The 27,345-nt window shown below is 38.6% G+C and overlaps 1 protein-coding gene across 14 annotated transcripts in view; it reads right to left on the bottom strand.

Annotated features, from left to right (window-relative positions):
• Positions 1-27,345, bottom strand: part of ANKS1B (ankyrin repeat and sterile alpha motif domain containing 1B) — a 407,204-nt gene that overhangs the window by 44,587 nt on the left and 335,272 nt on the right. For all 14 annotated transcript variants that reach the window (XM_064419825.1, XM_064419814.1, XM_064419816.1 and 11 more), the window contains one exon: positions 5,373-5,480. In XM_064419825.1, the coding sequence (XP_064275895.1) occupies positions 5,373-5,480 (108 nt within the window). The remainder of the gene's footprint in view (positions 1-5,372; positions 5,481-27,345) is intronic.

The raw sequence follows: 27,345 nt of genomic DNA on the forward strand, positions 1-27,345 counted from the left end.
ACATTTAAAAGTGCATTTGAATTGCTCACACTAAAAAAAAATTATGGAACAATTCCTGCAGTAGAGGTTACTGTGGATGAACTTTTGAGATTTGCTACCTGAAGTGCAGAGCCCACTTAGAAGGAAGAATAGTTCATTGATTACATGAACTAGTGGCAAATTTCCTCCCCAAAAGCTCCTTGTGTAATATATACTCTCTCCTAGAGATAAAACAGTGAGCTACTTCTTGTCAAGGCCCAAATAAAGCCATTATTTAGGATTAGCTATTTGTAAGATGAAATACATTCTCACCACTTCTGAGCAGTGAAAATGATTTGAACACTAGCAACACCTCTTGCTGGAAAAAAGAAATGCATGCCCATTTACACAGTATAGACATTTTGTTACAATTTTTATAGGTTTTGCAGAACATCCATTTTAACTTGAAGTACCAGATATCAGACATGAGCTAAATACCAATTCCTGGAATGCATGAAAGCATCAGAGTACAAATATTTCTTTTCTTGTTACCTCTACCGAACTGTAACCCTGAATCAGTCAGTGTGCAAATACCACACAGAACTGATGCACAAGTGCTACCTAATAAATAGACGGGTCCTCCTGGTGTACATTTCACCAGGATCTGCCACCACACTGCCCACAGCCAGGCATGGTGCTGTGTGTTTGGAAACACCCAGTCTCACGTACATGACATGACTGGTTCAACCAGGTGCAAACATTGGTGCCCAGGTCCAGCGTCCCACACTCTCTTGGAGCTCCATCAGCAGGAGCAGGGAGCTACAGTGCACTGTCCAGTCTGCACCAGCACCACCCTGTGTGAGCAGGAAAACACTCTCACAGCAGCTGAATGGGAAATGTTCTTGGGATGTGGGGTACTGGGCAGAACGTGCCCAGGAGCAGGTTTGCTCAGTGCAGACCTTCTCTAAACCACTCTATTTCAATACTTGGCAACAAAAGGGAACCTGAAGATGGTGGAGCAAGCAAAAACCTGCCCCAGTGTGGAAGGTAAAAAAGTTCTGCCTTTTTATTTAAAGAGAGAATTAAAGCGGATGATTCATGCATGATCACACTGAAGCAAGCCCAGTTCTGAAAAGCACCAAGGTACTTTACTCCATGCTGTTAAGAAACAAGATCTGGTGTAAGAAATCAGAGACTTGTAATCTCTTCCAAATGGAAAGGAAAGTTCAAGTCATAGTAATGCCTGATGTCAATATTTGAACTGTAGAGGTCTATGTCACATTATTCCTTGCAAACACAATAAGGGATTAGTACAACATTTTTCTTGTTGTTCATGTTGCCAACAAGAAAAATGTTACGAAAATATAGCTCTTTAGTAATTTTTAATTAACTGGAATTTTAATTTTTAAAAAAAAATTATCTGGCTTTCCTATGATCTGAGACAAGCACTAGACATTTCCCAGGGCAAAGAAAAGAGTATTTTCCTCTTAGGAATAATGTTTTCCTTCCTTCACAAAAACCCACCTACATTTGGCCCAGTTAAAAGCTTCTGGAAAGCTGTATTCTGCACATGCTCAGTAGGTTTGGTGAGGCATAACCTCTAAACTCACCCTCCCTTGGCCTAACAACATGGTGCACACACCTCTGCTCTGAAAATAACCTGAGTACACGGGTACCAAACAAGTGATCCTGCTTTAGTGAGCACTACCTGCTGCTTCAGCCAGGTGGGTAACCTCTCTCTGCTCTGAATCAGGATTCACCCACTGTTGCAGGGCCACCAGTGTATCAAAGTGACAGATGAACATAGAGATTCCAGCCCTCATTGAGCTTTTCATATTTTATCAAACTGCATATGAGGAGGAAATTCACTCTGAGATCTATATTGGAAGATTGCTGGCAAGGCAATAGAGACAAGAACTACCAACTCAAGAAATAAAAGAATTACTGTGCCTCTGCATTATGGAACAGTATGTCATTGTACAATTCTATGCTATTTTCTCAAAGTTGTCCTTCACAGCACAGATGGATCCTCAACTGTGCAGCGTGTTGTCATCTACTCAGCACCGTGTTATCATTAGTTACCGTGTAGTCAGTATTTTATTCTTGCCTCGATTCATGGCCCCAAACCTCTCTCCTAAACCCTTTTAAAATCCTGCTCTGAAGATAAGATGATTAATACCGTCATAGTCATGATGCTCATAAGTACTTTACAAATGTCAATCAATTAATTTTCACCACACCTGTGACTTCTGACATTTCATAATCACTGCTTTAGTGTGGGTGACCAGAGACACTCAGACAACAAAGGTTAGAAAGTACCAGTCACTCAATTACAACATCTATTTCTCGATTTCCCAAGTGCTTGAGTTCCAAACTCCACGTCTGTTGATCTAATTTTCAGCACTGTGTACTCAGCACTTGTATAAATCAGACTCAAGACTCCAGTCAAATATGCAGATTGTCAGTAACATACAATTAGTGTCTGTTTAGGAGGCAATTAATTAAATAACTTACCATGAATTATCCAAATTTTTTGTGGCAAAAACAGGTGGAAGTCTATCGTTCCATAGCTACAACTATTCCTTTAATCATGAGCCTGTCTCTCATTCTTCCTTCATTCCTCTTCCTCACTCCATACCCACCTTTTCACCTCCTTGAACAAACCTGCAGACCAGGCATGGACACCCTTGGAGGTGCTACCATGGCTACTGTGAGTCAACAGGTACTCATATCGTGTTTCTACCTGGCTGTGAATGCAGGGACACATCACCTGCACGGATGTCTGATCACATATTTCACTCTCAAAATCTGCCTCATCCCCTCTCAGACCTGCTGCTCATGTACACCTGGAACCACAGAGGTCAGGGCTGGAAGGGAGCTTAAGAGATCCTTTCCCAAGCTGCCTGGGCACACTTCATGTCCCAGAGAAGTTTGTCTAACCTGAAACCGGGAATTCTCTCCAGTGAACTAATTCTTGTGTCAAAATATCATTACTATTGCAACATTTCTCCAAATTTTCTGCCAAAATTGCTGGTCCTTCAGTTTAAATTCTGGGCTCCAGTGCTGACTGGGTGAGGAATGGCTCACATGGAGAACATGGAAACTGGTCCTGTAATTAAAGATCACTCAAGGAAAAGATGCATTCAAGGAAAAAAAGCAAGATTGCATAGGTAACCCAAGATCCAGCAATTTCTATACTTTTGTGTATAGAAAAGTATATTTGTACACTGTCTGTGTGTATATAGATGCAACATATATATATATGTTATATATATGTTATATATAACATATAAAAAACATATATATGTTATCTATATAACACACATATATAACATATATATATAACATATATAACACACACATATATAACATATATATAACATATATATGTTATATATATAACATATATATATAAAACATATATATATTTGAATATACTATATTTGAAATCAAAATAGTGTTTCCTTAGTACACAGTAACAAACAACAGGGAGTAAAATATGTCATGGATATTTTTAAGATTTTAAGGAATTTTTGTTTTTTATCAATATTTAACCTTCTACTTTGAAATATTTTAAAAGCTAATACAAAAACAGTCGAAAAAGATGAAGCACTAGCGTTGCTTAGCTTGAGCTTGGGAACTTTTAAGTTTTAAGTTTTAAAATAACTTTTAACTTTTAAAATAACAAACTCCCTTTTCTACTGATGTAGAGCAGCCTGATCTAGTGGAAAGTGCTCCTGCTCATGGCAAAGAGGGTTGAAACTCGATGATCTTTAAGGTTCCTTCTGATCCAAACTGTTCAGTGATTCTATATAAATCAATCTTACAGCAGCAGCAGACAGTTTATTTAAGCCAATTTTCAAGATACAAATTATTGCAGACTACAAACTAAACACTATGTCTTTGTTTCGTGTGAAATGGCATAGTAGCAGTTGATGGGAAAGAAAAACTTCATTCCAAATGCATGTCCTCCTCTTTAGGATTCTCTGTGAAGACTCCAATTCCAAGAGGTGATAAATGACATGTAGCACTGGCCCGCATCAGTAACTCTAGCTGTGCAGCAGCAGACTACTTTTTATCATTCTGACTACAGATGGAGGACATCCAGTTTTCTCTTCCATATCAACTGAGAATATACAGTCCTGACCAAGAATGTGGACGGTGGAAACCTTCCCACTTGCTGAGTAGGAATTAATTATCCAGTCCAGACTACTGAAGGCATTCAAAAAAGTCTGCCTTTTTATCTATTTCTGTTTCCTTGGAGTGTTTTAACACCTGCCATGCATCAGGAATCATTCACAAAATACATAAAAATAAAATACAAGAAAAACATCCCCAAGTTTGTGCAATATGCCTTAGAGCACATTACAGATTTGTCAGACCTTTTAAAATATGGCATTGGGAATAGCTTGAATTAAGGGGTTGAATCTAAAATGTCTGTATGGGGCATCTGAGAATAAGCAGGGTGAAAACAGGCTGGTCACAGAAATTTTAAATACACTTAAGAATAAGCCCTCATTCTGTCTTTCTGTATTTCTCTTTACACCAGGAAATTTAACTTGGGAGCACAGACACTCTCTGACATTTTGAAATTTAATCCCAAACAAGATTCCTGTCAGAAATACAGCCTCATGAAAATAATGGATCCAATCAAATGCGAAAAGTGTGACCTAAAATATCAAAATAAAAATGTTGCTATGAACTCTGGTGGACAGAACGCAGTAGGAAGTGGCCATCAGACCACAACTTGGTAAGAGCCGCAGACAACAAGTAAGCAAAGGCATTGGATTGGAGAAACTGAGTGAAGGTGGTGTAATGAGAGGAGATTAAATGTGGTCAAGTGTGGAAAAACCCCAGGGACATTGCAGTGAGGTTTCTGAAAGAGGGAATACAAATGAAAATTAAAAACATGATGAAACTTTTGATATACAGAGACACCTTAATGACATTTTTATCTCAATACTTTCAAGGTGTTCTGCTTAAAGAAAGCTTAAAGCATATGTCTGAAAAGTAAGTGCAAACATTTGAAAACATGAAAGGAAAATGGTAACTCTCCTGCAATATTGATTGGCTGGGCTGGGAATCCTGTGGGCAGGTGAAGACGTGCATCTTTTACATCCCTGGTCCTGAGCCAGTTTCCTTAGCAAAGATAAGCTGATACTTCTAAGATTTTACATATCCTAAGGCAGACATCTAAAATGGGTCACACAGATCACCCTGTAAAAATGTCAGTATATCTCTGCTGGCCATATGGGGAGGTGTGACAGAGCAGGTCAGCCTAAGATGTCCATAATGTACAACTCTGAAGGGAGGTAAGTTGAACCCCACTCAAAGCAGCCATTGTTTTCATGTGAATGTTATGAAACCCTTGCTGACTTGTCAAGAAATGCAACCAAATTTTCATGGGGACTCACCCTGAGGGTTATTGACCGAGGTGGTTTCTGAGGAGGATCTTCGTGAAGCCTGTCTCCCAAAGATGCCAGAACACGCTTCCGGTGGCCAATCAAGCTAATTTTTAAGACCTGAAATAATATCAAAAATACATCATTAAAAGAGCACATGGCAACCATTACATGAACATCCACTCAGATTGAAGCCATTTTCTCTTTAAACCTTTTAACAAGTTAGACCTCAAGACAGGCTGAGCAGGCAGGGAACTGTGCAAGGCAAATAATCAGCAGAGAAAATGAGAGGTGAGATCAGAGGAAAAACACTATAAAATGAATGAAGAAACTAGAGCATGTATAGGTGCGGAAAACTGAAAAAAACCAGACTCGAACATGAGTAAAGAGGAAACAAAAATGAAATAGAGAAGGCAGAAGAGCAGGAAGAAAAAAAGGGAAGAGGATGGGAAGACTGGAGAAGGAAATGCAAATGTGCATGCAAACAGTGAGTGATGAGGATTACAGTGATTCATGGGATGGATGAGGAAAAGAGTGAGAAAAAGCCAGTGAATGCTTAGAGAAGGCAAGAAGAGAAAAAAGGAATTGTATGATGAGTAAATGTTGCAACTTTTAAATGCCTTTCACAGGCTAGGAAAGAGTTAAAACTGCAAGATTTGGCAGAGGAGGAAGGAATAGTTTCTCTCAAAGTGACCTTGCAGCTGGGAATGCTAAAATTGTTGGTGTGGGAAAAGTCCATTTATTATGCTGAATGTTGTTCATCCCCTGCCTGTTTTGAGAAGTGGAAGTCCTGTGGAGAGATAACACACTCTCACAGACATGGGGGAAGCCTTGTGTTATCGAGAGACAGGAGCCCTCCCCATTCCTCCTGCCAGCTACAATGGAGCCATGTCCCTGTCCCTCTGTCACCTGGTGTGGTTATCAAGGTAATGAAATAAATCCATCCTTTGCATTTCAGCTGTGGTTTGAGGGTTGCCCTTGGCTACTGGTATGTGTAGATTCATACACATAGGTAATCTCCAAATATCTCACACAGTTTGTTTTATTATGTAGAATCATCCTTGTGTAAGAAACACTGGGTAGCCAAACTTTTACCCTGGAGTTGTATTACTTTTTTTATCAGATGCAAAATCTCTGTTCCACAGAAATGGGTCCACCCATTTATGCTTGTCCACACTCTGAGAAGGCTGCCAAAAAGTTGCCTCAAATTTACAGCAACCACTCCTCATTTGTATTTCTCTGTGTCCTTGCCTCATGCAAAACCACCACTGCCCTCAGGAAGCAGAAGCAGCGAGTTGGAAATGTTAAGTATTGGTGGGAAAAATAACATATTTCAATGGTATTCTTTAATGGCTGTAGTGTAGAGTGTATAGCAGCACTAATTGTAGCAGCAAAGCCTCTGCTCTGCAAACAGCAGTGTCCTTACATAACTCCTCCAGACTGTACATGTGGTTTCATACTCCAGAGCTGCCTCCATTCCCTCTCAGAAAACAGTACTTCCCACTATATTTAGGACCACCGTGTGTCAACACCCTTCAGCTGAGAGGAAGTTCTCACTCAACCTAGAAAAAGTAATAGTCCCCAAAAAACCTGGAAATGCTACATCTTAAATGAACAACTACCTCAGCTTAAGCGCTAGCACTAAGAGCTGCAATTCATGAGAACAAACAAGACCCAAACCCCAGCAACTCCCCTGCTACATCTCTTAGAGGCAGTATCTCAAAATATGGTGCAGCAACACGCTGTCATTATTCTGGTATCCATGCCTACCCATCCATTATCCTGCCCATCCACGTGTCCTCTGTTAGATGTCTCTGTGCTATCTGATACTGTTGAACATCAATGACCTCTTTGCTGCCCACATCTCCAGAGTGATGGGCTATGACATGAAGCAGATGGAGGCCTTCCTCCAGAGGCAGCTTACAGGGCTGTGGCAGACCCTGCAGCTCAGCAGCGGACACAAGCTGCAGTCCCACAAACCTCCTATGTGCTATCCTTGCAGCCTAAATCTAGAGAAGCACGAGCAAAGCTGAGATAATGCAGCACACAGAGAAATGCCTGAGGCATGCAGGAGACTTAGTTATGTATTCAGTTTACACTGAGTGTTAAACAGAAGGGTGCACAGTTTATCTCTGTATTTAACTATGTGAAACACGTGAATGAACCACAGCTGCTTTAAGCATTACTCAAGTAATGCACTTCAGTGAACTTGCTTTTTTTCATAATGCTTCCCCATCAACAAGATCATTTATCCAGAGATTTTTAAGCCAAGCTAAAGTTCTTTGGGTTGTTTCAAGGTCCTCAGCACTCTGCCTGCCTTATTAGCTATATCAAACCACACAAAGCAATTCTCTTTGACTTCACAGAGCTGTTGAACAATGGGAAAGAAAAGGACATGAGTCTTGAGGGACAGCACACATAAGAGATCAGCAGACAGGTCTCAATGACTAAATTATTTCAAAAACTATTCTCAATTTAGTATTACAGATCTTTAAACACCATAGGCACTGCTAAGCTGACTCCACATTTTGTTTTTCTATTATAATGGAGGTCACCCCAAATGTGAATGGGAGGGAGTTAAGGATGCAACCTACAGAAACATATGGTCCCCAGGCAACAGGCAGCTGCATCCCAGTCTCATCTGGAGCACATACTCTGTTAACTGAGGACAGCTGTATTCTTCTGGAAATTCCTCCCTAGCAATTTTCTTACTTGGAAAACCTGTTTCTCAATGTAAAATACTGTTTTCTAAAACACTTCTATATTTTAATTATGACGGTTTAACAAACATCCCGAAACTCTGGAAACGTCCTGTGATGGATTATCCTTGACAGTATTTATCAAAAATGTCAAATATCACAAATATAGGTCAAGAGTGTGGAATGGTACAGCTGCCTAAAGCAGTGCCATAGAAATATGTTACTGTTGAAAGCCTTGCACCTAAACAGCCCACAAGTTAGCTTTCCTGGTATATAATTTCTATAAATCAGGTTACAGGGAACACTGAACTAACACTGAATAAGCTGGTCAATACAGTGCACCTAAGTGTCATGCAGTGAGGCATTCTGTCACTGAATTGTAGCCCACTTACTACACAACAATGAAATGAGTTTTGCAGTGTGGCTGCAGGAATCAGCAACAACATGTCGTCAAACTGCTCAGAGTAGCTCAAGGTTGTCCACAGTATGTTATTTCATCACTGGGACAAAAGAGGAAAAAAAAAAAAAAAGCATGTAAATTACATGCTTCTTTCCCCACTGACAGCAGGATACCCGAGACACGAATGACACTACTCCATTTCATGCATTTGATGTCGCAATACAATTAAAAGAGAATGGGGCAAGTCATTCATCCAAAGCACTGATACACGCACAAAAATTTAATCTTATTTTTACTTCTGTACTCTGCAATGATTAGCATACAAAATGAAATTCCACTAGGAAATGTAAGAAATCCACAAATATAACCAATGTAACACTTTGCATTTAGATCCCTAGCTTAGTTGACAGATGTTTCAAAAGATACATGTAGCCCAATAACTCCCTGATGACTGTGTATGTGCAAATGCTCGAATTAACAAGTTATTCCACCTAAAAATGAGCTTTATTTCTGCAACATTCTCCTGCCTGATCTTTTCTCTTATTGAATAATAATATTCAATACTGTATGATTCTGCTTTTTTTCTTTTCCAGAATATTAAAAAGATTAGTGAAATTCAAGACATTAATTCTCCTTCCTTTGGAATAATCTGAAAAATTTTTGTATGGGCTGAAATTAGGATCATAATAGCACTAGAGGTCTGGACTAAATGTGTAGCAGCAACTGGACACTAGGAACCACTACAAAATACAAAATTAAAGAGCGATCAGAACAGTGCTAGTGATTCCCTGGTAGCAGCATCAGACACCAGAATTCAAGAAAAAATGGTAAATGCAAGCCAAAAAAGTGGGATCTTCCTATTTCTGCAACAAAACAGCTCAAAACACTTCCTAAAATCAATATTATTAACCATTTTACTGCTGGTCATATTGAAATGAACTCCAAGCTATCTGGAATTACAGATGAAGGGATACATTTGATTATTACCCTTCTCCTGTCACAACGCTGCCTTACAGGTCTAATCCTAAAACATGGCAGGGCCCAGAATACCCTGAAAGTGACTCCAGATCAACTGTACAGCTCACCTGACCAATGGGATTGGTTTAATTGAAAATTACAAAAGGATTAAATATACTTGTATAAATTTTCAGGGTAAATTTTACCTAAGCATAGAACTGCTGTCAGTGTTAACAGTTAAAACATACAAACAAAACCTCCCAACAAACAAAAAAGGTCAAAAAACTCTATATTCTGCATACCGACCGAGATTACTTGGTGTAATAATTGGTATATTTTGAAAATTAAATAGGCCCAAGTCAGCTATGATACTTAAACTCAAAGAGGGCAGGTTTAGATTAGATATTAAAGTACAGTGAGGATAGTGAGGCACTGGAACAGGTTGCTCAGAGAAGCTGCGGATATGTCATCCCTAGAAGTGCTCAAGGCCAGGCTGGATGGGGCTCTGAGCAACCTCATCTAGTGGCAGCTGGACCCCATGCCAAGGGACATGGAACTGGGTGTTCTTCAAGGTCCCCTCCAACCCAAACCACTTTGTGATTCTATGAATGCCCAGTGGCTTTAGCAGCACCAGACAAAGCCAAATCCACTAAAATAATATTAGACTTCTACATGACTACTTCATGCCCTTTCTCAGCACATGGCAACTGAGAAGCACCAAAGCATCCTGCTGGTCAGAGCCTTGCTGCAACTTCTCTGCTGTCCACAACTGCAGGGAAAGCAAGTGTTTATTATGCCTAGGAAGACATCTGTAAGAGACTTATTATTTCATATCATAATGATTTCATATCATAAGGATATAAAATATGCATCACAATCCTCTGGAATTAATTACCCAACTGGAAACAGATGTCAGTTGTCTTGATGGCAGCATTTCACAAAGCCAATGGCTGTCTTCAAAGTCCCATTTCTATAAGTTATCATGAGGAACTGATCTTTGTTTGGTCCCCTATCACTCAAATAAATAATTGAGATGCAGATTTCTATTTAAGGGCATTGAGAAAGCAAAGGCCAGGAGTCTCCTCCAAGTAAACTTGCCATTGCCACCCCTGGTCAGACTGAGGCAGGTGAGAATTCATTATTTTTTGTAGTGGTTCTCAGGACAGACTTTGTCCTGCCTTGGCCAATCAAGCATTTTTGTCATTAAAGTGTTTTCCAAACTGGCTAACGTAAAATACCTAGGTGCTAGTATTTTGGCTCCACTAAAGATAAAACCAGTAATTTTGTGCTTGTAATCAATAAACATTAATATTTAAGTGAAAAAAAATCTATTTAATATTTCCTTTTAAAAACCCAGGAAAGTGCAGTGAAATAAGACCTGGTTGAGACTGATACCTGGCCACTTTGACTTCTGAGGATGTGTCTCAGGCTACATGCTGAACTGTTTTTGAAAAACAATTTTTTAATTAAAAAGTTAAATGTGTGGCCTCTTAAGAAATAAGTTACAGTTCAATCATTTTACAAGCCTCAGATGTAATGATAAACATCACATATGTGCATTTTTGTCACATTAGTCTCAAACCCCCATAAATCAGAAATCCTAAAGATCTGTTATATATACAAACCAAGATTGTTCCAATGATTACATATTCTAAGAGACAAGGCTGAAAATATTATTTATGTGAAAAATGGCAAGCACTAAGCAGGTCTGTACATAAAGAAAAACATTCAATTTTCATAGGAAGTAAGTAGAAAAAATATTAGACAATTTGAAAGGTGGAACACATTCCCAAATAGTGTGCTAGAAGATAGACTTCCTTCCACTGAGGACTTGCACTTTCACCTGTGTGTTGAGCTAATGACTGATCCAGTAATGGTTCAGATGAGATCTGAAGAATGTGAGGTCACAGAGACCAGGAGTACTTACTCCTTGAGGTCTTCTGAGTTAATCATACAGCACTAGAGGAGAGCAATTGCAATACCAATATGTTATCCCACAATATTTTGCAGGATTACTTACAGAGCAGATAAATTATAATTATAATTAAAGTTACTGGTACTACAACACATTTCATAATGAGCTAATAATTTATTTATCTATTTTTAATAGGCAATTATCAGCAAAGCACATTAATCTGTACACAAGCATGAAATACAGCTCATGTAATGAGAAATAAGAGATAAAATAAAAATCTCTATAGAAAATTTTAATAGCTCTAAAATGGATCCTTCTTTTTTCTGATTGTGATCTATTTTCATTCCAGACTTAATTCCAAGCAAAAGGAAAAAAACCCAAACATTCAAGCCCATTTAAAGAATGGGACATTTGTCTACTAAGTAAATGTTTGGTTTTTTTAAAAAATCTTCTAATAACATAGAGTAATAAGAGTTTTTACAATATCAGAAGAAGAAAATAGCTATTCACTGCCTGGAGTAAAAATGCAGATTACTCTAGCTCACAGTCATAACCAAGGTTGTCATGAAAAGGTAAGCTCTGCAACATGTAAATAGTATCAATTAATTATAAAGATATTAATATATTAGGATTGGAAATTGTTTACTTCTATATTGTGCAATTATATAGTCTGGTAAAAATTGCAGCAAAAATAGTGAAAAACCAAAGATGGTGTTAAATATCTTCTACCACTAGAGTTTAATGAAAGTCCCTCTATGTTTTTTTTATTTTTCTTTTAAATCAGCATTATTTAGATATACAATGAGTGCTGAAAAACTGTTACTAACATACAGAAGGAAGACCCAAACAATGGCGAGAACAATCTGACTGAGGATCAGAACAAATGTTAAAGAAATGCTATTCAGAACAGACTTAGCTTCTCAGTATATTTGCCAGTTACCAGATGTATGCATGAAGACTTAATCACTTCTGCATCATAATTATTTCAGTTTAGTAAAACTATTTTTCTGTATTGTAAAACATTCACATTAAAAGCATAGATTCCACTCCTGAATATCTAGTTCAAGCCAGATCTATGCACAGAGGCTATGGCTTCATTCCGGCTCTGCTATCATAGAACCACAGAATCATGGAAGTCATTTAGGTTGGGAAAGGCCCTTAAGGCCACTGAGTCCAGCCACAGAACTAAAACTGCCAGGTCCAACACTAGACTATGTTCATAAGTGCCACATCTAGAAGTCTTCTAAATATCTTCAGGAATGGTGACTCCACCACTACCCTGGGAAGCCTGTGCCAGTGCTTGACAACGGTTTTGGTAAATATTTTTTTTTCCTAATATCCAAACTAAACCTCCCCTGGTGCAGCTTGAGGTGATTTCCTCTTGTCCTGTCACTTGTAACTTGGGAAAGAGGTCAACCCCACCTGGTTACAGCCTCCTGTCAGGTGGTTGTTGAGAGCAATAAGGTTCCCCCTGAGCCTCCTCTTCTGCAGGCTAAACTCCCCCAGCTCCCTCAGATACTCCTCAACAGATTTGTGCTCCAGACCCTTCCCCAGCTCCGCTGTCCTTCTCTAGACAAGCTCCATGCTATGGAGCCATTCATACAGGACATGCAGCAATCCAAAATACACTTATCCCTTACAGCAGAATACATCCCAGAGTTACATGACAATGACATCGCATTATTGTCAAATATGACAATGCATTATTGCTCTACTGCTAACATTAATATTTACCCACTTTGTAAGGGGAAAAGTTGTAAAAGTATCATCATGATAAAAATCTGAAAAGTGTTTGTAGGCTTTGATACAAGCACTGGTAATGTCAGTACTCTACTACTATGAACTGACAGCATAATGCCAAGGCCACAACCCATCCCAATTCACTGCCAAAATACAGGTGCATTGTCCTATAAACCTCATGAAAACTGTGTGGAACTGCTTCCTTAGAAGAAAGATCTGCAGAAAGAAATACCAGGGTTTGGTTCAACAGGAGGGGTTCTGAGCTGCAGTGGGACAACTTGCAACAGAGCAACCTCCCAGGGATCTCACTCCTGGGATCCCATTCGCTCCAGAAACTGACTTGGGAGGGCAGGGAGCAGCTCCAGGAAGCAGCTCCCTGTATGTCCAGCTCATCTCCTTTGTTCTTTGATCACAGAAATGCTACCATTGGCACAAGTAAATGGGCTGGAAAGTACAGCCAGAGATGGAGGAAAGAAGAAGGGGTGGAAATCTCATTTTCAGCAGCTGCTTGTGCTTACAGCAGCATGAGCCAAACACAAGATGAACCCACTACAGGGAAACTGCAGCTTCCTTCACAACAGACCACCCAAAAGAGGAGGGCTGCTAGGATTTAAAAAGACTGCAAAGAGACATAAAGCAAATGCTTTAACAGAAACCATGGTCTAGAAGCTCATGTATTTGACTACGCAGCAGCTCTTGTCTTAACAGTTTTCAGTGTGGAGTCACCCTACAGAGTGGACGCTTACCCTCAGCCATACCACTGTCATTGAGTGCTTGGCACACTGAAGTAAGAACATTTTTTGTGACATGCTTGTCATAGGCAGCTTTAGCTTTGGTTTTGGTCACCATGTGTTATGCCATCCAGGACTGTCACCACTATGAAGATCTTAATTTCATTAATTTACAAGAAATATGCACCAACAGCTATGACATGGTGTAAAGAGGATCCTCAATTATTGCTCTACCTGCACTGTAGCAACAACCATCTGACCAATTTAATCACTTTTCTTCCAGCAAGGACATTCCCTAGAAGAATAAACTTTGAACAACTGATAAACTCAGTATAGGTTATGTTGTGACATACAACTTTACCATTAAAATCATTAATTAAAAAATTCACCATCTAAATATTTTTCCAGACATCTTTTACTATCTTGGTTTGTAATCTTTGCTCACTAAACAATTATTGAATTAAATGCCAGCCCCTCTCCCCAAGTTTCACACTCCCATCCACCTTCATCAACCTCCCTCTTTAACACCAAACGGAAGAAGCTGCTGTATACACAAGAGCTACCAATTCATCTCAGCTCCAGCTAAAGTAGTCTACTGATTTCTTTCAGGTAGTCTGATTGATCAGCCTGCTTTAAATAAATTAAGAGAAACTTCGACTAATCTACATTGAGTTTGGATTGTGACACTGCTTGCCAGATTCTTAACCCCTAATCTAGCACACTTTCACGATATGGCTTTAAAAAAGCTATTAGTTCTTCCTTATATCCTGGCTTTGTTCATAGCCTTAATGCTGTCACGACAGTATCAATGATAGTCCTTATCTTAAACAAGGCAATGGCCACCATGGCAGAGCGGAATCATACATCACAGGCAGAGCCAGCATCATCCTGTACTTTGACTCTTAATCTGTGAGGAGGAAGCACTGTGGGTGGGAAAGAACAGGCTCTATAAGCACAGCAGGATGGCTGGATTAACTCTGCCAGGGGCAGCAAGGGGACAGCAAAAGCATTTCTCAAAATATCTTTTTCTTTCATGCTTTGAGGTAAGAGCAGGAAGGAATACCATCAAAAAGTGGTGTTACAAAAGGATACAAATAAAGTGGCAAAAATATTCATTCGTCAATAGCTCAAATTCTTCCCATGTGGCTCTGAGCAACACAACGAATTCCAGCAGAAAAGATTATTGTCTGCATGATTTGAGAGAGATCGAAACCACAGGGCAGTTCAGATCTTACACATCTTATGCAGATTCCTTCATTAAACATTCAACATTAGTCGGGCTTGAGAAAGAAACATTTTTGTACATTACCAAATTAGAATAAGGCAAGCTGTACTGAAGAGCTCTCCAAACATGAGGCTGATTTTGTACTATGGTTAAAAAAAAAAGATAAACCAAACTTCTTATTAACAGTGAAAACTGGCAAAGTTTTGGTCATCTCAAACTTCTTGTCCTTAAAGTTATTTTATAAATGAAAAATAATATAAAAGATGTATGCTTCTGAATCCAGTTTGGGCAGATCCATTATTAATGAAGCATTCTGGCAAAACCCATCAATGAATGGGTTGTCATGGGAAAGGCTTTCTTGCTACAAATTCTATTTGAATTTTCCCAGTGAGAAGGGCTGTACAGGACTGACTACTCATACAGGGTAGAGCAGCATGTCTTCTGCACCTCTCCTCTTTCTCCTTTTTCTCTTCAGCCTTATCAAAAGTTCCTGAAAAAGCCAGGTTCTCTTCAAACAGATGGTAAACATCACCTCCATGGCTCATGCTTTGATTTTCTTGTTCTTTATCCTAACTCCATCCAACCCATAAAATAAAGTAAAAAAAAAAAGGAATGAGAGTTCCAAGATTCGATTCCTCACTTTTCCCATCAGCAGCAGTAACACCAGCAGGTCCTTTTTTGCAGAGTGTTGCATCAGGGGATATTTGGACCTCCATAAACCGAAAAGCCTTACCAAACCTGTGCCTTCAGCTAACTGCAGGAGAGCTGTCCCAAGCTGCGAGAAGTCAGACACCCAGAATCACATCCATAAGGATTTCCAAACCACACTGAATGTTGTCAAGAATCTCCCCAATCTCTAATCATGCCTTTTTATAATTCTAAATATTGTAATTCAGCAAATATCTTCGCAGTGCTAACTTAAACTTAGCATTGTTAGCTGCTTAACAGTTGGGCTCAATCAGCTTAGAGGTCTTTTCCTATCTAAATGATCCTATGATTATAAATATTATTAATGCAACAACTAACGCAAATGATTCTTGAATTATGGTTTTTGTTAATATTTAACCTAAATGGTCACTTCTATATATCTTGTTCTGTCCTCACTGATTTCTGACAATAATTCTTCATTTTGAACAGTTTTACTTTCTTCTGCAAGTCATTTATTGTAACATACATACAATTTTGCAAAACTCTCCTACCAAAAATAGAAATTTGTTTTCTTTTCCTAGTTTATTGTAAACTTTCCTAGTTTATTGTATTCTTTATTGGACATAAAGAATACAATGTAAAAACACATTATGCCAGGTGAAATATAAAGGTAATGGTGCCAGGGGACAGAAATCTACAAGTTTTTAAACACACTCCTCTTGCTACTATGCACAACATTCCTTTTTTGTGTTCTGTTGTTGACTGATTCAGTCAAATACCCAGTAGCTCTTGTCCTCCCGCCCAAATTATTCCCCCGTAGTGCTGTTCAGTGATATACTCAGAGCTCATTATATTCTCATGTGATCTGTACTTTCAAAATAATTCACATTTCTTCAATTAAATCTTATGTAACTGATTCAGCCCATTTATGCATTATGAAGATCATACTCTATTTTAATCCTATTTTACACATGTTACTACAATGTTAAATAATCACCTTTCAGGTCAGAAATAATGCCATGAAAATCCATGGTTTTTGGGGATGACAGTTTTGCTACAGCAAAAAAAGATTAGTTTACATGTATGTTTATATCTCTTAATTTATAATATTAGGTGTAATAGCCAGAGGCATTATTGTGAAGCCAATCAAGTTGCTATATGATCTTGTCACAAACGTGCACTGTACAGATCACATTAACTCATTACAACAAGAAATCCTGTCATGAGCATATTACACCAAATCACCACATGAACTGTGATTAATGATGAATCAGAAGAGTAGATTTAAATGAATAACAAGCAAAGAGAAAAAAAATTCTTATTATGGACAATTACATGATAATGTAACCTACATATTTGCTATGTTCTAATATGCAGCCACCTAGGGTATGTTCACATGACTTACTTAAAATGCATTTCTGAGTTGTACTAGAGAATTAAATAACATTTTGGCTTTTCAAATTAGTCAGTAAGCCTAAATTTAGTCACTGTTAAATATAGTTTTAGAAAGACTACTATTCAAGCATACATCTCATTTATGTGGGTTTTTTAATCCTTCCTGTATTTGTGATCCAGATCTGGACCCAGAAGAGTGTAAGCCTTTATTCATTTTAAGAATCCTGACATTTAAACTTACTTGTTTCTGCTGTAAGAACCTTTGAATCACAAAATATTTTCCATTCATATTTTGTGTCCGTATTTTCCTTTCAAACAGATTTTTCTTGGATACTCAACTGCATAAGTAAACCAAATTTCTGAAGACAATTGTAAGGAAATGTGTTGCATTTAAAATATGCTTTTGAAATGTTATATTTCTACATTAAAAAACACAGGCTTACTTAGCAGTGGGAAGTTTCTTAATTTTCAGGAACTTTTTCTGTGTATCACCCTAAACTTGGTCCAGTGAATGAACACTGACCACAAGGAATTTGCCAAGCACTGATGTTCCTGCTGAGCCTCGGGAGCCTGGTGCCCTCCCTGTCTATGGGCCCAAAGGTCAGAACCAGCAGAACAGTTCTGCAGGCAGGTGTTTGCCATCAAAGTGTGGCATGGACAGACTGGGGAAAATGCTCCAGATTCTTCACACTTGAAGATCAAGTATTACAGGTAAAATTAGCGAAACATTCTCAAATCATAGAACCATAGAATAAGCTGAGTTGGAAGGGACCCTCAAGGGTCACTGAAGTCCAGCTCTTGGCCCTGCACAGGACACCCCAAGAGTCACACCCTGTGCCTCAGAGCACTGTCCAAATGCTTCTTGAGCTCTGTCAGTCTGGTGCTGTGACCACTTCCCTGAGGAGCCGGTTCCAGAGCCCAGCCACTCTCTGGGTGAAAAGAAAACACTGAATGTACTGGCTCTTCAGAATTGCTCAGGATATGAAAATGCATATTTCAGCCTGGAAAACAGGGAGCAGAGCACAGTGCACTAACTAGCTCCCTGGAATTTCAAGACTGTTCCCAGCTGGCAGAGCCTTCTGGGGACTGACACAGAAGCTCCAGATCAAAACCAGGATGCTGGTAGGCTTAGGGATGGAGGAGTTTGAAGCACAGTGGAATGCTACAGTGCACAAATTTTCCTACCACCAGCCCAGTGTGCCCTTCCTGCTTGGAGCTGCTTCGCTGCCGTCCTGCAGCTCCACTGCTGCAAACAGGGTCATGCTGAATGCATTGCTGCATGCTTCATCTCTGGCTTCATCTCAGGCATCAAGGAATGCTCCCATCTTCAGAGAGAGCTAGGACTGTGGAACATTACAATCTACATTTGTCTTACAGAACAATGGGAAATAATACCTTGTTCAGGACAGGGATTCCTCCACATCCATGTTTGGGGAAAGCAAACAAATGACAAAACACCATGTGCAAATCATAAATGAAAAGATGGTGAGAGACACCACGAGTTACAATTAAGTACTAACTGTATAAGGAATTATATCTGTTGAGAACTTAAAATGCAAATGTTAAGTTTTGCTAATCTGCTCCTTAACTGCAGATACAACCAACGCAAGCTCCTGAAATAATAAAGTAAAATAAGAATTTGGAACCTACGATAGATAAAATGAGTGCCGGAATTTTAAGAGGATGAATAACACGGGAGAAGAATAGGAAGACCAGAAAATGGGTCATTATAGTAATCAGATGAGAAATAGCTAATGGAAGGATTAACATTTTACAATAAAATTAGAAAGCAACTGAAGGATATCAGTAGGTGACATCAGAAGGCATTTGTGATAACCAGACTAGATTATTTTATCTCTTCTAGTTGTTCGGGTAACTTTTCTATTTTCTTCTTTGCAAATTCAACTTCGTTCCCACTCTGTCAACCTTCTCCCTCTCTCTCCATATTTTATTTTCAACTCAAGAAACCCCAAATTCCTTTTCCCTTACAGTTTTCCTCTAGGTCCCCTTAATTTCTTTACCACCCGTCACTCACCACCCAGCTCAGCAATTTATCTGCACTTGCAACCATATTCCCACCTCATTCAGCCAACCACTGCAGAGGTGACAGAGAGAAATGACAGCAAAAGAATGAGCAAAACCTGCCAACCAGTGAATAAGGCAAAAAGTCCTCAGAAAAATGGAAAGGAAGCAGTTGGATTAATAATGAAACCAGATTTGATTTAATGGCATCTGCTCTCCTCCATAAGCAATGAAATAACAACGTAATGAACATTTTTAATATATGTTTAACATCTACTATATATGTTATTTACAGGATAACCACTCAGGGTTGCAGAAAAAGACCGCCTCATTCTTCAGCAGTCTTTGTCCTTATTTTGCAACTCTAGGATACCGTGGAAATGAGAGAACAAACACCCACATACGTTTCTATTCTTTCATGGTCTGTGCAGTCTTGTACAAGTGGTGCTGCAAGGAGAACTGCAACCACCTCCCCTCATCAGCTGTGACCTAGGACAACTGAGTTTACTACCGCACATAGTATGATTGCTTAATTCTTTATTGAGATAAAACAGGGAGAACACAATGTTTTACCAAGAGGAAGCATTTTGCAGAAGGGCTGGCTATTCAATAACATTTTGAAGAAAGAACTGATTTTGTGAACATAGGCTCCTGCTACGAATCATTATTTGTAAAAAAATTGTGCATTTAAGTTTTAGTTATTTAAAATCCCATGAAATCCCCTCATCCAGATACATTTTCTTACTGTCTAAACCAAACAATTATTACTGTGTCATAATGCAGGAAATACTTAGAAAACATAAAAGCTTACTCTTGTATGTTATCATTTTATCATTTTGATAAAAAATTTCATAAGCCCCCAGGAACAGGCATGTACGTTAAAATCATCTAGGGTCATCTTTAATAATTTACAAGATTCGGTGGTTCAGAATTTCATATTTTAAACAAAACATGGCACGTGTTTGTATCAGCAAGTTTCATCCCCCATTATCCATCTCCCTCCTACACCTTTCTAGTATAAGAGCCCCTTCTGCTTGCTGACAGAATACTAATTTGGCTTCATTTAAATGCTAAAGCAATGTAGTCCAGCTATCTCATTTAAAACATATGTAAAGCTGTGGAACAATTGACAAGCACAATGAAGAGTGTCTACCATAAGATTTGCATGGACTTATGTTCAATAGGAGCTAAAAAGTCAAAAGCTTATCCTAACCATCTTTTTTCCCCCCCACATATATCTCTTAAAATCAGGGAAGGGAAAAGGGCAGTATTTCCCTCACAGCTCACCACTTCATATGACCTGATAAGATTAAAGGCCATGTGAGATGAGATATATATACAGAATACATGTATATATATAAATATATATATATGTAGACTTCTCTTTTTGCAAGGGCAGTCATTTATTCTTTAAAGTTCAACCACATTTTTATTCTGCGTGTGTGATAAAGAAATGTGCATTAACAAAGCCTGCATCAAAAATGAGGGCAGAAGAATTTCCATTTATCAAGAGTATAAAAACTCTAAATACAGAGTGTTCTATGGACAAGACCTGGGCTGGCCTCAGAGGTACCTACCAGTGACCTTCATTGACAAATCTCTCAGACCACCCTCCTCATAAAGGCATAGTTTTAACTAAATAAAAACTTTATTTAGTTTTAAGGCATAAAATGGAAAGCATAGTGAATCTTGCACTGGCATGATTCATTGAGTTGATTCCAAACACTTGGTGTGCAAGTATGTGGGGTTGAAATAAATACACCCACTCTTCAGCAAAAATGCATGATGTGTATTACCATCTTTGTACACACACAGTGGCTAGAAAGCAGGAAAGAAAAAACGTGCAAGAGACCCCTCATACTACTGCAGCAGAGCCAGCCACAACAAGCCTGAGCAACAGAGCTCCCCAAAGCCTGGATTGGAGTAGCATCAATATCCTCCAGGTCAGAGAAATCTGGGAGGTAAGTCTCATCTTTCTGGGGTACACAACCGAGGAATTACTCATTCAGATGTTCTCATAGGGGCTCACACAATCTATTTTAAATTCAAAACCAAGGCATCTTCCTCCACCCCAAACAAAAATGCAGACACAAGCTACTGTGCTAAAATGTTCCTCACAACAGCAGAGAATGTACATGGACAAGTGAGATAGCAAAACCTGATACAATTTACAACTGAGATTAAGATGAGATGAAAAAACCTTTTCTCTCTAAAACCTCTAATTCCTGAAAGGTTAAAAAACCCCCAGAGATTTATCAGCAGAAGAGTCACTAATAAAAATAATTTCTTTCAGAGAGTAAATATAACTTTCTCGTGCAGGTTGCAGGAAGACAAGAGCAGTTGTTGGACACATATGTATTTCTAGATATAATAATCTCATTTACAGTTCAGCACTTTAAAGAAACGAAAATGTGGAAGACCTGCTTGCAGTTCTAAACCTGTTTTGTGCAAAAGACTAATGCAATACTGACATAAGAAGCTGACCCATATACCGAAAAATAGGATCTAAAATTAAATGGGAAAATGTACATCATTATTTTAACTTAGCTCAAAGTTGCACAGCTAAATCTCTGTGCAGCAAACTGAAAAGTTCTCTATACACTGCAGATTATTATGCACTCAGTGAACACACATTTAAATAATTTTTGCTATGTTAGTTACATTGAATTTTTCATGCATTTTAAAGTTGGATAAATGGTTAAGAAAATAATTCATTAGGTCAGGTGTTTCATTAACTTAAATATTAACAACAAAATCCTCTAAGTAGAATCAAAATGCCATTTTTGGGGGTTTTTTTTGCCCTTGCCTGTGGACCCACGTACTTTTCCAGGGCAGGAGAATCCAGTGAGAAGCCTTCTCAGCTTGCTGGAAGGACCAGGGTGCTGGGCATCTGGGGCTGCACAGCCTATAATCCCTACAGAAACTGCTCATGTTTAGATCCAAGCTAACACTATCTTTTGTCTAGATTTACACTTATGTTCTTGGTCTGAGGCGCCCTGTTCCCAAGGGAATCTTTGCTTTGTAAGAATTTCTGAACGTACCAGCTTGACACTGTTTAATAACAAAGCACACATGCACTGGAATTTTGAAACCACTTAAAATATTTTCCATAAGCTTATAAATTACCTGCTTGCAATGATCTAATGCCAGTGAAAGGTTCTCTTTCAAACACCATGTATTTGGTAACAAGGATGAGAACCTGGTTTTCTTGATGTCAATGTCAAAATACCATTGACTGGAATGAAGCCAGTATCTTGCTTGGACATGCTGTACTCCAATAAAATAGGGATTACACTGCATTGCAGAACTGAAAAGGATGGGTAAAGTCAAAACGAAATGGTAGAATGAAAGTTGACTGCGTAAAAATAGTATTTTCTTATTCAGCAGACCTACCCTACAAATATATTCAATCTCATAACTGCTTATACTCAGAGCTAGAAAAACACCCTAGGTATACTTTTTATTTCAATTTCAGAGATGGCCCAGTTATGGTGAGAGTAAGCAGATCTTGTCTATTGTTTTTCACTCTTGTGATTTCATCACAAGTCTCAACAAAGTCTATCTGCTTCTCAAAAACACAAACTTTTGAATCTCAGCTTTGTTAGGAAGACAAATACACAAGTCCCATGACAACATGGACAGTTTTGAATTATGTAATTTTTTCCCCTGTAGTATTTCAAGCCCTGAAGTCAGTTTTTCATCATGTAGATAATCACTAATTAAAGGACAACTGAACTTTCAAATTCGACACACAAGAAAAGCCTGCCCAAGCTGGAGCAGCTCTACTGTAAATTGCCACCTTATTACTGTATAAGGGCAAGAAAGAAGCCTTACAGAGACCAAATTAGACTTTCAGGCAACATGCATATTCTAATTGAGAGAAAACTCTTATTTCCAAACTTGACAACTTTATCCTTATGGCTCACAAGACAAAATGAACAGGGCACTTTGTAACCCTTCCCTAAAGCTTCAGCTTTTCATAACACTGGGTTGTCAATGTCTCTAACTCACTGAAGTACAAGGAATTTATAATGTCTCAGGGATGCAAAGAAAAGCTTGGACACAAGCGTAATCAAACTACAAAACCATATGCAAAGAGGAGAGAGGTTGTATGACTCTCCCTGACTGTGTTCTGCAAAGGGCTCTGTTGAGACTCAGGTGTAAAGGACACTGCTGTTAGTGTTAATCCCCTCCTGCCAACCCACTGCTTCAGTGTGTAAAACTGAGGCAGATCTGAGACAAGCTGGGGGCAACCTGCAGTTTTGATGTGTTTCTCCCTTCCTACAGGACCTCCGCCCAGGCTGTTGGCGCTCAGAGTCACAGACAGCTCATCCCAGTCACAACTTTAATGACATGCTAAGATGCAGATGTTAGCAACTTTTACTAATAGCTGCTCCTGATCCTATACTGTCAACTCTCAACGTTTCCAGACTGCTTTGTTAACACTCACATTTTATTACAGTGTAAGCTTACAAGGATCTTGGGTCTCAAGAAGAATGACACCCTTGGTGAAATGAAGACAACTAGATGCATCCCATTTCCTAAGATTTGTCCTTGCATCTCAGGCATCCAGGACTTCTGTCACTCCAGGGTAAAGTATAAGAGAAGACACAGGCCATCAGGATGAAATGAAAAAGGGCAGTAAACTAAACATCAAATGAGTTTAGAACTGGAGTGCAGGGTGCAAAGTACAAGTGCTCAGACATGGCCTCCTGCTTCACTAGATAAATAAGAAGAGGGTAGAGTAAGGTGATTTGAGAAGAAAAATATGACACAGTATGTTTTATTTCACAGCATGCTAAAAAATGATTAAAGAAATATAAAGAAGAATAAAAGACTTGTTCTTTGAGCTTTACTTTCAAATACAGCTATATAACACAGAACTATTCTGATACGTGGCTGTATGCATCACTTCTCTGTCTATTATCCAGCTTGCTAGAAAAATTAAATCCAAACCTACACATTTTATCTTATAACAGCAGCATAGGTTTTGTGGAGTGAGAGCTTATAAATGGTAAAACACGAATTTAGCACAGTGAAAAACACAGTCCAAGCTCAGGGGTCTATTCTCACTGCTTTTATACACTTCTAGTATTCTGGAAAGTTAGCAAAAGCATTAGGAGTAGAATAGACTACTGTGAAATGAGCTCACAAATTGAATTAAGAGAGGGAGAGAGCAATGAATAACTGAATTCCCTGGGCCAGAAGAATGCCATGCTGCAGTGTCACAGAAGCATATACAATATGTGCTTCTATGCACCCACTTTGCAGTGGACCCATGTAATTTATTAACCTGACAGCAATGCCATACATACCCACAGGCTCTTCCTAACCTCCCTCCCACCCATCAGCATGCTTCCACAGGGAACTGCCAAGGAGACTGACACTATAAAAATGCAGTGGGTTTGGCTGCTTTTCAACCTTCTATATACCCTGGAGATGTAAGGATTACTTATTATCAGCAATTAAGTAATTTAATCCACTATCCTACATTGCATATGATCAAGCTTTATTGTACTCTAGTGAGTCTTATCATAGTACAAACATCAGGCTATAAGCCCATTTTTTAATGCATTTAATTTAATTTTATATAGAGTCAACCTTCCCTGTTGCAATGTGGTCACTTCTGTATTGTTGATAAGAGTGTGGCTCTCAAATCTTTGAATAGTGCAAGTGTTTGTTTCTATCAGTGCAGAGAGGAAAAAATACGAACTTGATTTCTCTTTCCTATTTTCTTTTGAACAAATGCAAACCTGTGGATTAACTGAAAAATTTGAGGCTGCGGGTGAAACTTGGCATACTAATAGGAATGAAAACCCTATCTTCTAAATCCTAACACCATGCCTTATTCATAAATCATCCTGGGTTTACTTGCTGTATCCACACAATCAGAATGGGTGAAATAAGACCATTAAAAAAGATCTACCATGTATGCACTCTGGCCAAGCACTGTAAAAAGTGATTCATAGTCTTCACTCTCTGCAAGCCTAAAATAAGATGTTCCACACTATTTCTTATAGTACTCTTTGTTGTCATTAACTAATGATAATATTTATGAAGATAACAACACTTTCTCATGGAACACTAGTTTAGGTGAAAAAAATATTATGGCTACATAATAGACATTGCATTTTTTGATCAAAAATATCAGAAAGAAAATCCAAATCAAGGACTGTCAAACATTAATCCTTGTAAAAAAGTAAAACATCTGATCAAAAATATGTGAGAAAGCAAAAGTGCATTTCTAATGTCACCATGTATCACATCACTCCACTGTCTTCCATCCCAGATAGAAGGCATATTTATCTGCCTCTGCCTTCACAACACATACAGTTGGTAGGAACTTTCCTACCAACTATGGCATTCTGCTCAATCCAGCTCCAATCCTTTTTCCCTGGGCAGAATACAAGAGTAGCAGGTGCAGGTGGCTGCCATCAGTCAGGGTGCACTATTGCACTAGTGAGAAGAGCAGTGTGAGAAGTCACCTCTAACTGAGTGCTTTTATTTAAGCCAATATGCCATTCATCACACAGTGAGTTGTTTCAAAAGGGCAACTGGTGATTGACCAGAACCATCAGCAGCATAAATAACAGCACATTTTCCTATGGACTTTCATGTATGTCTCCACAATCCTTCCCTTGGCCCATATCAGAGCTCCTCTCTCTGTACCTCTTTATCTGTATTATATTCAGCTTCCTCCATCCTCACTGTAATTTCAGCTTCCCACCACAGCTCTACTACTCAACTGTGCTTTTTCCTACCCTCAACAGCGCAAGTCACAATATCCCCACCACAAAGATATGAAAAGATTTTCATCTACTCACTTCCACGAAAGTTGTGGGAACTTAATACCTCTGAAAGAAACCATTCTTCCAGCTCAAATGCCCAATCAGTTTGAAAGACCAACAGAATCATTGCAAGACCATACTTCATTAGGTTAAAAAATATTCTCCAAAAGGAAACGTAAATGGAGTAAATCAGTGACCAAAAAGCTAAAATACGTGTCTTTTAATAATACAGTTTAGAACAAGAACATCACATCTTGTTTCTCACATAACTGCAGTTATTTAATTAGTCTTCACCTCATCAAATAAAAGTATTGTGCCACTCTTAATATTCTTTTGCTTAAAACAGAGAAGTTAAAGCACTCCAAATTTAGATTCAATTCCGTGCTTCTGCAGCGATTAAAACAAGTCAGCAAAACAAAGCTGGGCTGTGCATTCGTGTTTACTTAAATGACGTGGCGTTCATGTAGAGTGAGTGTCATTCCCTGCTCCTGTCAGAACAGTGATTAATTAAGCAACTGTCTTCAGTGATTCCTCTCACCTGAGTATGCACATCCAGAATTTATACACAGCATTCCTTTGACACAGACTAGAAAGAGAGATCTGATGCTTAGGAAGAGCAAGGATCAGACTGATTTCTGAGCTTAACCACACCTACACTAACAATTAAAATATTTTGAAATCAGAAAAAATTCAGTTCTTTGATGATTTATCCACAAAGAAAAGCTTTTTACCAAAACTGCCATACAGGTGACCTCCTATTCAGCACAGAACCGAGTCATCAACCTGGCTGCTCAAATAACAAAAACATCAGGCAGGCAAATGCTGTCCTCTGTCAGTATCATTACTAGTACTGGGGGATTTTAAACAGCAGTGAAATGAAACACAAAGTTCACTAAATCTGGGGAGTTAAGGAAGTCCTACAGTCCATCTTAGTATGCCTCATGTTAGTTAGCATGATGATGATGATGGAAGGGTTCTCTAGATGCTCCCAGTGCCAAGATAAATCAATACCAAGCCCTAACACACTGTACACTAGGTGCTGTCAGAAGAGGTGAAAGTGAGGTGAGGATGGTCAGACAGGCAGTGACCAACTCTGAATGCATGTTTCCTTAATTAATAACTTTCACTTCATAGGATATGAAAATGTAAAAAAGATTAAAATATTTCTTCTAACTTTAAAATAACAGAATTGTATATACTGAAGTCCTTATCCCGCAATGGCTCCATATTCCTTCTCCTTTTTATGATCTACAGAAAAGAGCCATCCTTATTCATCCTTTTGACTCATGCTGAAGCATAATTGCTGATCTTTTTTTATTTATTGCAGCATCCATTTTCTCCCATTTGTCCTGTTTTCCTTTTATTTATTTCAATCTTCTACATTTATAGATACAGTTTTCTAAATTTTATTCTTTTCAACCCTATTGTGCTTTGACTTTTTCTTTTCTGCAACTTTTCAGAAAGC

This window comes from Passer domesticus, chromosome 5 (assembly GCF_036417665.1).
Source record: "Passer domesticus isolate bPasDom1 chromosome 5, bPasDom1.hap1, whole genome shotgun sequence".
Taxonomy (NCBI): Eukaryota; Metazoa; Chordata; class Aves; order Passeriformes; family Passeridae; genus Passer; species Passer domesticus.